Source organism: Balaenoptera ricei, chromosome 6, assembly GCF_028023285.1.
Source record: "Balaenoptera ricei isolate mBalRic1 chromosome 6, mBalRic1.hap2, whole genome shotgun sequence".
NCBI classification, from domain to species: domain Eukaryota; kingdom Metazoa; phylum Chordata; class Mammalia; order Artiodactyla; family Balaenopteridae; genus Balaenoptera; species Balaenoptera ricei.
In genome coordinates, this window is record NC_082644.1 from 109,793,736 (window position 1) to 109,805,795 (window position 12,060).

The window sequence follows — 12,060 nt, forward strand, 5'->3', positions numbered from 1 at the left end:
AGTGCGTTCTTTTCTTTCACTTAACTCAGAACTCTCTCAGAATAGAAAAGTGGCTAAGTGGAGGGTATTCCTTGAAAACATTTTTAAAAAGAGCAAGTCCCTGCCACCTGGGTCAAAAGATTACAGTTAGAATAAACACTAGATATGCTGAAAGCCTGGGGAGGAAACATTTGGAAGACAGTTCTTTGGAAAGTAAGGGCTTTGACAAGATCCCATGCATAACAAGGAATTCAGAAATCCATGCACATGTTCAGGGCAGAATGCATGTTCAGTAAAGATCTTTGAAGATCCTAGGCTTTCTCCTCTGGCTGATATTTAGGCTCAAGGCACACAGGAAGTGAAGGCCAAGGCAGAGTTGTAAACAGCTGGGCTGTGTTGAAGGAGGGCCCAAACACAGAGGCGATCTTCACAGACTGTAAGTGTTTTTTTTCTTTTTATTTTCCTTTCTTTTCTTTTCTCTTTTCTTCTCCTTCTTCTTCTTTTCCTCTTTCTCCTCCTCCTTCATCTCCTCTTCCTCCTCCTTCTGCCCTCCAATACATCTCTCTCTCTCAGGCTTTAGGCACTTAAGGAAATCTCTGTCAGACCACTAGCTGACCACAAGCTAAGGGTACAGAGACTTCTGAGACCAAACAAGACAAAGAATACAGTCTTTAAAAATAGTTTAGAAAAGCCACTAAACAAACAAACAACCATAACCAACAGCAAACAAGAACAACAAACTCTGAGGAGGCAAAAGCATCTGATTTCCAGAGTGACTATATTATAATAATCAAAATGTCTAGTTTTTAACCAAAATTTAAGAGTTATGCAAATAAAGAAGAACGTACAGCCCATTCACAGGAAAAAAATTAACGAGAACTGTCCAGACATTGAGCTTTTCTAGAAAGACTTTAAATCAACTGTTTAAAATATGCTTAAAGAGCAAAAGGAAACCATGGACAAAGAACTAAAGGAAACCAAAAGAACAATGTCTCAACAAATAGGGAATATCAATAAAGAGATACAAATTATAAAAACAAACTAAATAGCAATTCTGAAATTGAGAAGTATATAGCTGAAATGAAAAAATTCACTTTAGGGTTTCAACAGCAGATCTGAGCAGGCAAAAGAAAGAACTAGACACACACAGAACACTTTACCCATCAACAGAATACATGTTCTTCTCAAATACACATGGAACATTCTCCAGGATACATCACATGTTAGGTCATAAAACAAATCTCAATGAACTTAAAATGACTGGAAATATGCAAACCATCTTTTCCAATGACAATGGAATGAAATTAGAAATCAGTAACAGAAATAAATCTGGAACGTTCACAAATATCTGGAAATTAAACAACACACTCAGAAAACCAATGCACCAAAGAGAAAAATCATAAGGGAAAAAACAAAAGCAAAAAAACCCCAAAATCATAAGGGAAATTAGAAAATACATTGAGATGAATAAAAATGAAAATACAACATACCAAGACTTATGGGAGGCAGTGAAAATCAGTACACAGAAGGAAATATATAGCTGTAAACATCTATATTAAAAAAAGAAGAAAGAGCTTTTTAGGTTATTACCTAAACTTCTACCTTAAGGGAAAAAAAGGGAAAACTAGAAAAAACTAGGAAAAAAGGGGGGAGAAAACTAAAACCAAAGCAAGCAGAAGGAAGAAATAATAAAGATTGGAGCAGAGATAACTGAACAGAGGGAAAAAAAATGATAGAATCAATGAAACCAAAAGTTGGTTCTTTGCAAAGATCAATGAAATTGACAAACTTTTAACTAGACTGACCAAGAAAAAAATCAGACATGACTCAAATTATTAAAATCAAGAATGGAAGTGGGGACATTATTATAGACCTTACAGACATAAAAAGGATTATAAGAGAATACTATGAACAACTATACACCATATATTAGATAACTCGGATGAAATGGACAAATTCCTAGAAACACACAAACTACTAAAACTGGTTCAAGAAGAACTAGAAAATCTTATAGACCTATAACAAGTAAAGGCAATCAAAAATCTCCTAACAAAGCACAGGGCCAGATGGCTTAACTGTTGAACTCTACCAAACACTTAAAGAATCTGCCAGATGAGTTTAGATTCCCTTCATTAATCACTAATATTTATTGAATACTTATATTATCAAATTTAATCCACCACTATGAGATAAACTGAGGCACAGAGAGCTTTTATTATCTTGTCCATTGTTGCACAGTAGGTGGAAAGACAAGCAACCATGCCTGAGTCCTTACTCTTCCTCTTTCCTAAATACTCTAATAGCACCCTGGCTAGGACACCCTTAGAGAGCTGATCCTGGGCTGAGTTAATGAGGGGATGAGGCAGCTATGGAGCTGAGTCGTATGTCATGAGACTGTCTTTGTGCCTATGTACACAGATGGGAGTAACTGCTATGGCAGAGTATGGCTGAGACATGACATTCTACCAGGCACCAGCTTCCACTGATGGTGATGCCTTGGATAATGAGTATTACTATGCTAAGGCTATAGAATCCTGATGCTAAAGAGAACTAACATTAATAATAGAGAGAATGAGGGGCTTCCCTGGTGGCACAGTGGTTGAGAGTCTGCCTGCCAGTGCAGGGGACACGGGTTCGAGCCCTGGTCTGGGAAGATCCCACATGCCACGGAGCGGCTGGGCCCGTGGGCCATAACTACTGAGCCTGTGCATCTGGAGCCTGTGCTCCGCAACAAGAGAGGCCGCGATAGTGAGAGGCCCGTGCACCGCGATGAAGAGTGGCCCCCACTTGCCGCAACTGGAGAAAGCCCTCGCGCAGAAACGAGGACCCAACACAGCCAAAAAAAAAAAAAAAAAAAAAAAGTCCCAATGCCCACCCATACCAACTGAATCAGAATTTCTGGGGTTGGAACCAGGCATCAATATTAGCTCTCCAGGTAATTCCAGAATGCAGCCAAGTTTGAGAACCAGAATGCAGCTTTATGTCTCCTACTACTAAAGGGACACATAACTCTTATGTGATGCTTTTCATTTTGGAGGCAGTGTCCCCACACATAAGGGTATCCAGCTACCTCCCACTTGTCTGATAAGTGTAAAAGCAGTGAGCTTCCGGTAGGACCTTGGACAAGAGAAAGCTCTCCAGCTGGTCCATGTTGCAGACAAGTTACCCTGCCACTGGCCTCTTGTGACCAATCATATCTTACATAGCTAAAAGGGTCTGAAGTAGACTGGGATGATGGATGAAGACTGTTGCTAGCCTTGATAGAAAACTTAACAACAGAGGTCAACTGCTGAGGTCAACTGAATTCCAGAGTAAGGAAATGCCCCTTGAGCAGGTAACCATCATTCCCTCCTTTTATTTTTCATTTTTTTCCCCTCCTTTTAAGTAGGAGTTACTGTAACTTTCCCCCCTCTTCCTTCCTTGTCTCTCACTATTGACTCTTGTATATTTGGGTGTGAGCTAAATTTACCATTTATTTCACAGATTGCAGAATAGTCAGATGGGCTTTCTAAGGAACCAAAGGATAAATAGTTATTACCTGGAGATACTAGGCTCTGAGAGGCTTAGCCCTCTGACATTGGCTGTGGATTCTGTGGTCTGCTATTAGGAGAGGGGTCTGTGCTAGAGTTGTGCATGACGTTTTTGAATCATGGTAGCAGGGAATATTTTAGATATGTGGAAAGAAGTGATTGACAGCCAGACAGCTATAAGTGAATGTTGTAGACACTTTTAGAGGCATCTACCGAGCTCACAACGGTATATCCTTCTCTGAGAACCTCCCCAGAGTGTAACCTACCCTCCAGTAAACCTACCCCACGGCGCAGCTGCTGGGAGCATGAGTGGATGCTGTGCCATATGGGTTTTCTTTTCCAGGAATTTAGAGTTTTGAAGGAAGAAATCTTGAGTCTGGAGATAGTTGGAGCTTGGTCATATTTGAAGACCCTTAGGGGAAGTTTACAATTTTCAACTGTTGAAGCCCTTGTACTTCCCTGGCTCTTGCTTATGGCCTGGTTGTAGTGATGTGCTAGTAAATTTTTACACAATCACCTCCTTAGAAAGATGGAAAGGGAAGGGAAGGGAAGGGGATAGAACCCTGATTTCTAGTGTTTGCTGATTCCCATGGTGCAAACATTCCCACCATGGCCGACATCAAGCTACCACAGTGAAGTCACTGAACAGGGTTGGGAAGTGTTGTGCACAACACGTTCTCACAAGCAGGTACGAACCAGCTTCAGTATACCACGGTCTGGCTGTCAACTCTCCCTTGTATCTAGTAGAACTCTCCAGTAGCCTCGCAGTAATCTCCCTTTTGGGTTTATACAGCTCAAGGGGAATGTCTGTTCTTTGCAACCAAAGTATCTTTAACTAAAACACCTAGCTAGCATAACCACCTTTTATTCTGAACAGTTACAGCCAGCTTACTAAAAGTGTGTTCTAACTTTGGCTGATTTTAAAATATTTATAGCTATATTCATTTATATGCAAAACTCATATCTATTTCTACAAATGTGCAGTCCTCGCCAGGTCCAGAAAAGACTTTTTAACCCTATTTGATGTTTTTATCCTAAGCAGTTGCTTAGGATAACAGTGTTGTCTTGGGAAATTCCTGCCCTCTGGTGTCCAGTATGGGGAACTACTTTTGTCTGAGCTGTGAAATGTTACAGGGGGACTAAGACCAGGTGAGTTCGAAGCTTTTGGCACCCATTAGGGACTATTCCCTGGGTATAGACAGGTGGGTATTATGCAGATTGGCTCCCCACGTTTCTTTCTTCATGAAGTTCAAGGGAACTTTACACCAGGTTTCTCAATCTCATCATGATTGACATTTTGAGCCAGATGATTCTTTGATGTGGGGCCTGCCCTGTGCATTGTAGAATGTTTAGCAGCATCCCCGGCCTCTGCCCACTAGAGTTGCATAGCAACCGCCCCCCCCCCAAGTTGTGACAACCAACAATATCTTGAGAGATTGCCAAATGTCCCTGGGGTCAGTGCAGGGGTGGGGCGTGGGCGCGCAGCAGTGGCGGTGGTTGTACAAAATCATCCTGGTTGAGAACGGCGGCTCTACTCTGATGGAGTAAGCTCGTCCCATGCATCACTGACCTTAAGCAGCACTGAACTCAGTAGGTTAGGGTACCCGGTTAGAGCCTGAAGCTCAGAGCTCGACTCGAGTTCCCATACTGATAGAAAAGCATCTGCTTTGTAGTAGGACACAGAGTCCACAGTCAAAAAAAATTTTTTTTTTGATTAAAAAAAGCACTTCTTATGAGGCATGACGGGAGTGGACGTAACGATTCATTCGTTCATTCACCTAGTAGATATTCGTTAAGCAGCGCCTCTGAGAGAGGTGATGTAATGGGTGCTGGAGCTGATGCAAAGGCAGACTATGGTCCTGCCTTTAAGGAACTCACAGTTCTAGAAGGGTTCAGTGGGGATATTTGCAGTTGTAAGAGAAACCCCGATTCCAAGTGACTTAATAATGGGACCTTATTGGCTCACGCATTCGAAAAGTCCACAGGCAGTTCAGGCTTTAGGTAAGGCTGGAGCCCGTGGCTCAGGGGTTGTCATCAACGACTGTGTGTCCCTGCTCCTCCTGTCCTATTGTCAGTTTCATCCTAAGGCTGACCTCCCTTGTGATCCCCAGAAGTGTTAGTGGCTTCTAATGTTACATGTGTCCGTATTTCCAGTAAAAGACCTGAGATTCAATTTGATTGCATTAGTTTAGATCACCTGCCCACCCCCGAATCAGTCATTGCCACCAGGGGGAGGGAAAGTGTTGATTGGCTTAGTCTGGGTCACTTGGTCCAACTATGGCACTAGTTTCCATAGAAATCACACAGACTCCATAGAGGAGACCAGGCTTTGCTGGGGAGGGAGAAAGAGAGCCACAGATGCTGGGCGAATGTGCAGACCTCAAGCAGCCAAAGCCCTCGCAAGCTCTTTGCTGCTCTTCACACAGGCTCTGCTATGAGATTTCATACAGTCCCAAGGCCTTGGCGCCGTCTGGGTGGGTCTCCGTGAAGGTCTCGTCACAGTCCTCTGTGCTTTGTGTCTGCTGCTTCTCCCTCTGAAACCTCACTCCACCTCCACTCCTCACAGTGACCCCCTTCTCTTCCCGCAAAGCTCAATTCAGAGGCAGCCCCTCTGAGGCTATTTCCACCTCCCAGACGTCCTCTCCTCCTCTGTACCCCCTTGGCCCTTGAACTTTCCTGGGCCTCGTATTGCTCAGGTTCCATTTGACTTTCTCCAGCGTGGCTCCAGGCTGAGTTTAGACCTACCTTCTGCCTCTGAAGAGTCTGGGTCTACTAAGTTCTCTCTCTCTAATTCCTAAGACAAGGATTGAGAGCTTTTGGCGGTGATTCCTTGCTGTCCAGATTTCAAAAACAAGATGGTTAAAGTGTGTGTGTGTGTGTGTGTGTGTGTGTGCACATACGTGAAAGAGAGAGTAAGGGAAGCTGTGGGAAGAGCAAAGGATTTGGAGTCAGACAGTCCTGGGTTTGAATCCTAGCTCTGCACCCTTACAGACCTGAGGCTTTGACCAATGGATCCCCACTTAACCCAGCTTTCTCACCTTAAAAGAAGTATGCATTGTATGTTATGCATTCATGCTTTCTATGATATTTCGCACTTGTGAGTATGCTACCATGCCTGTGTTATTCATTTACATAAGGTACATTTAATTAACAGTGATTTAATAAATTCTTATAACTGTAAGTACTGCCATAGCTATCAGTAAATCACATAGTGACTTTGGCTGAGAGAGAGAAAATGAGTCATTACAAGAAGGACAAGAGAAGTCAGGCCCATCTAGCCTTACAGAAACTTCTCCCCCTCCAGCTGCATGGAACCCCCAGAGTGGAAGGAGGAGGCATGGCTGTCCCTTCCACCCACCCCCTCACCCAGCTTTACCCTCTGAGGCACTTCCTCGGTATAACAGCTTATGAGTGCCCACTGGCCTTATGGCGGCCCTGCAGGCACAACATAAAGTTGAGAATGATCGCAGAGTCTTTTATTTATTTTTACATGATCCATTTTAACTAATTTAATGCACTTGGGGCAGGTTTCGTGCAGAAAAAGTGGGAAGTGGTACGGGCCTAGGAGCATACTTAGCTTTTAAAATATTACTTCTTATGGCAAAAATTCCCCTTTATCAGATTCTTCTATAAAGCAGCATTTTCCTTGATAGGAAACATGGCCCTCCATACGCATGGTGTCAACACATGTATCCTCATCAGCTTCTCTGGTGTGAGTTTCAGCTCAGTTGCTTCCCAGCTGGGTGGCTTAACCTTTCTGAACCTCACTTTGCTCATCTACAAAATGGGAATAATTCTCTGCTATGAGGGAATCATGCCCTGTTGCATATCCCATGCACCACACTACATCAGGCTGCTCCACTTCAATTTTTGTATTTATTATAAATACACCCCCCCCCAAGTCTTGCTGGAAATTCAGCAAGTCTCTCCCAGGGCTCCCTTGGCCAGATATATTCCCCAGAGGTCAGGACTAGTAACCACCAGATATGGTTATGGCATTGTTTTCTCCCTCTGCCCTCGTGCCCCACCCAGACCTTCATGGGCAAGCCTTATTTTACTGGCACTTAATTACTTCAGCGTATCACTTTGGGAAGCTCTATATAAGCATTCGTTGTTATAAAAGTTAGCGAATCTCAACCATGTTCTTCCTATCTTTGTAACAGTGGACAAATTTTTAGAAGGACACGAGGACTATTTGGCGGCTAAGTATTTAAAATTCTGCAACTGACAATTCTGAACATCTTTGGGAGAAAATGCACACTCCATGACTAGACCAGAATATACTGAGAAAATAATTTATTCAATTGTAAATCAGGAATTTTATTTATTTATTTTAATACCGAACTATTAATAACATCTTGAGTTTGTCCATTTGGGATTTTAAGTGAATTAAAAAAAAATCAAGATTCCTTCAAAAGGAAACATCAGTCCTTTAATCTTTGAGGATAGATCATTTCTTTGCTTTGGGAATTAAACCATGAACTCTCCCTACTCCAGAATGGATCCCAGAAAACTTGAGTTATAGAGAAGCAAGAGTCCAAACTGACCTGCAATCTCCTTTTTCTTTTACAAGGGCACTTCTTCAGGATTTTTGTTGGTTTTGTTTTGTTTTGCTGGGTTGTGAACATTCTTGGCAAGAATTGAAGACTAGGAGGCACAGTGAAACAGTAGCGAAAATGGAGGTTTGACTTTATCAAAGAAGCCCATGGTGCTGAACATCAAGCCAGTGCAATGGCTCTTCAAGTAAATTGCTTGAAAATGGAAACCAGTGACCTAAACTGGAACACAAGCAAAATATAAACATGCCTGCATATGTAAATGTTGCCTCCTAACTTCCTTTACATTGAATTGCTTAACTTTAAATAATATGTAAGATTTCATAGCTTCTCTTAGAGAAAGGAATTGAATGTTAAGCTGTTCAGTCACGAAGACTGGGTCTCCCATTGCCATCCCCTCTACTTTTGATATAAAATCAATGAACTGTTTTATTATACACATCTGGTTGTTACACTTCAGTAGTGCAGATGGGGCAGGGGAAAACAAGAGGTTCCTTGATGTCAGCCCTCCAAGTTGGGGCATGATGGGCTGAGGGTTAGAGCAGGTGGTGGCAGGATTTGCTGATGACTGACTGTCATGAAGGCCAGGTCTGGGAAACGTAACCCCTTGCAAGCCTCTTCAATCCCTTGCAGGTCTTTGTCTACTCTGACACCACCCACTTCCTCTGGCCAAGGATTTGAAGACTCAAGTTCCAGAGCATGGTGGACCGAATATGACTTGGCCAAAACAAGAAGCATCTTCTAAGACAACACTTCTCTTGGTGTCATAACGGTTGAGGAGACTGGAGACCACCCACATTGCCTCCCATTCAGCGCCTGGATCCATGCTGCTGTATTTATGTGCCAACCCCATGCCCTGTTCCCCTCAGAGGTGGCATTGCCCCCACAGTGATCAGTCCCCTGTCTTTCTACTCTCTCTTTGCTATTTCATGGCAAACTTACTTTGAGGCTTTGTTTTCATTTCATGCTGAGCACCCACTGGCTCATCAGATTCCCTGTGACTCCCAACATTCGTCACTGTGATATCCACTGGGAGTCTTGACCAGTCTTTGCATGGAAGCCAAACAACGTCCTGATAAGAAAAGGACGTGGACTACAAATGGCCTGAAGTACTCTGCTGTTGAAACCACTTGAGGGTTGCCAAGGTTAACTGTGTCCTACTAAGAGTTCTCCTGTTTGCAAAGCAACTCTGTTGCTTTAGACTCAGCAGAGACAGGAAGACACTGAAATCAAGAGGACAACCGCTCACAATTGTATCTTGTTGCCAAACACTTCCCTATGCATACTTTTCTATGGTAGGTCAACTGACGCATGTAGAGTGTTTCTGGCTTTTTCTTTGCCCATGACAATTTTCTTTTTTTTTTTTTGGTTTAGCTGATAGTGTATCCCCCCAACCCAGAATAGATAAGAAATCACTAGGAATTTACATCTGATTACCATAGGTTCATTCTCCCATTTTACAAGGCTTGAAGTTGCAAGGAGGAATAATATGTACTTGCTGTGTTGGTGTTTTGTTAGTATTTTTTTTTAAGTTAAAATTAAGTGTTACTTTTCTGAAGTAGCCAGAATAATACTCTCTCAAATTCAGAAACCTACCGGCACAATTTAAAGTCAGACGTTATTTCTAACCAAATTATATTCTTTTGTCTGCCAAGATATCTTGACAAGCTTAATATCTGAAGGCAGGCCTATATGATAATCCCAGCAGTATTCTGGGGATAAGATTTTAGTGGGTTTGTTGAGAAGGAAATACTTGTTTAGATGGCTTTCATCATGCCACTCGGCTTCTATGTCATTTTTCTTGTCCTGGAGGATTCCCTTGAAGCACTCCTGGGTGATGTTTAGGACCTGAGTGGGTGTTCCCCCAAAAATGGCCGCATGGTAATAAAAATCCCCCTGGCCAAACGGAATGTATGCTGCGGACTCTTTCCGCCTCTCGTAGGTGAACTCGTCAGGATCTGCCTTGTACCACCAGGCCTGTAGCTGAGCCACCGACTGGCCCAGGGTCTCCAGCCCAAAGGTGTCTTGGAAGACCTGGTCCACGTCCATGCAGAAGAGGAAGTCGACCTCATGCTGGATGTGGGCTACAATGTGCTCCCCGATGGTCTTCATGCGCATCATGCTGATGTCCTGCCACCTCTTCTCAGGCCTGATCTCAAACACTTTGAAGGAACGCAGAGGACCCAGCTCTATCAAAGGCATCCTGGATATATCATCCACCATGATGTAAAATATGACTCTGTGGCCAACCATGAAGTACTTATTAGCAGATGTTAAGAACTCCTCCAAGTAATGCTCAATGTATCTGAAACAAAGAAGAATGGGATAAATGTAACCTCTAGGACTTCTGCAGGAGGCGACATGCTATTCTCATCATCTTGTCTGTATTTTGCAGTTTAGGAAAGGAATTATTTTTTCCCCCATCCCAGACAAGTGCTTTCACACAGAAGGACATTCCTGGCCACTCTCCACCATTCAGTCACTCAACTCTGGGGAGGTGGAGTGACTTACCTGACTGATGATTCTAGAAGGGTGACTGGGCATGCCCAGCCCCGCCCCCCTCTCTCTCACTCTTGGAAGCCTGCCAGGTGGAAAGAACATGTGTTCTCAACTGCTCTGGGCCTTGTACTGGTAGCTTAGTGGTACAGGCCCTGCTCCCACAACAAGAGGCTTGAAGTTTCTTGTGCTGTAGGTGCCTGGATGCCCAAGTCTTTCTAATTCTGTGGTTCAACATGAGGAGGCCCAGGGCCTTCAGATATAAGCCACATTCTCCAGTATCAGCTTTAACTGTAATGAAGGTGATATTCACTACCACCTGCCTTACTTAGCCCCTTGTCTTATTTATCAGTTGATTCAGACTTTGGGTAGGCAGAGGGGGTACTAGTTCTTTTTTTTTCCCGCTTTATTGAGATATAATTGACATATGTCACTGTGTAAGTTTAACATGTGCCAAGTGTTGATTTGGTACACAGATATTACAAAATGATTACCACTGTAGCATTAGTTAACACCTTCATCACATCACATAATTATCATTTCTTTTTTGTGGCAAGAAGATTTGAGATTTATTCTCTGAACAGTTTTCAAGTATATAATACAATATTATTAACAATAATCACCATGCTGTATGTTAGATCCCCAGAACTTATTCATCTGATAACTGCAGGTTTGTACCCTTCAATCAACATCAGGGGGCACTAGTTCTTAGGCCGCCTTTGAAAACCCCAACCTATACGCCAACGTTGCTATTGCCCTACCAGATGCAAGGGTGACGTGACCCTTGGGTCCTTTGGGGATGCATTAAGTCTAACCATCGCCACTCTCTTATCCTTCTCTGGGACCCAGAGAATGGGTTATGGGACATAGATATCCTTCCATATTACACATGCACCTTGTGAATTTCCCTCTGGTCACCCCAAACACCAATCCATTAACCAGATACCGCCATTATAAGACCCATCCCAATACCAGAGCAAACAAGCTCTGATTTAACCTTATTTTAACTATCTCATTTCCTTTTTGAAAAATAGATTTTATTTTTTAGAGCATGTTTAGGCTCACAGCAAAATTGAGCTGAAATTGCAGAGAGTTCCCATACACCTCCCCGCTCCCCCGTCCCTCCCACAGCCTCCCCAATATCAACGTCCAGCACCAGGGTGGCACGTGCATTGCAGTCGATGAACCCACATTGACACATCATTATCAGGCTAAGTCCACAGTTTACATTCTATGGGTTTGGACAAATATATAATGACAGGTATCTTCCATTATGTATGGTATTATACAGAGTATTTTCACTGCCCTAAAAATTCTGTGTTATGCCTATTCATCCATTTCCCCACTCCAACCCTTGGTAACTACTGATCTTTTTACTTTCTCCATAGTTTTGCCTTTTCCAGAATGTCATATAGTTGAAATCGTACAGTACGTAGTCTTTTCAGATTGGTTTCTTTTACGTAGTAATGTGCATTTAAGGTTCCTCCATGTCTTCTTAA

General features: G+C 42.9%; 1 protein-coding gene across 3 annotated transcripts in view; it reads right to left on the reverse strand.

The window, feature by feature from the left end:
• Positions 1 to 7,788: 7,788 nt before the first annotated feature.
• The window catches only part of GGTA1 (glycoprotein alpha-galactosyltransferase 1 (inactive)), a 63,317-nt gene continuing 59,045 nt past the window's right edge, over positions 7,789 to 12,060 (reverse strand). For 2 of the 3 annotated variants that reach the window (XM_059925521.1, XM_059925519.1), the window contains one exon: positions 7,789 to 10,370. In XM_059925521.1, coding sequence (XP_059781504.1) covers positions 9,677 to 10,370 — 694 coding nt within the window. In that variant the 3' untranslated portion in view covers positions 7,789 to 9,676. The remainder of the gene's footprint in view (positions 10,371 to 12,060) is intronic. The other variant, XM_059925520.1, reaches the window with a different exon arrangement.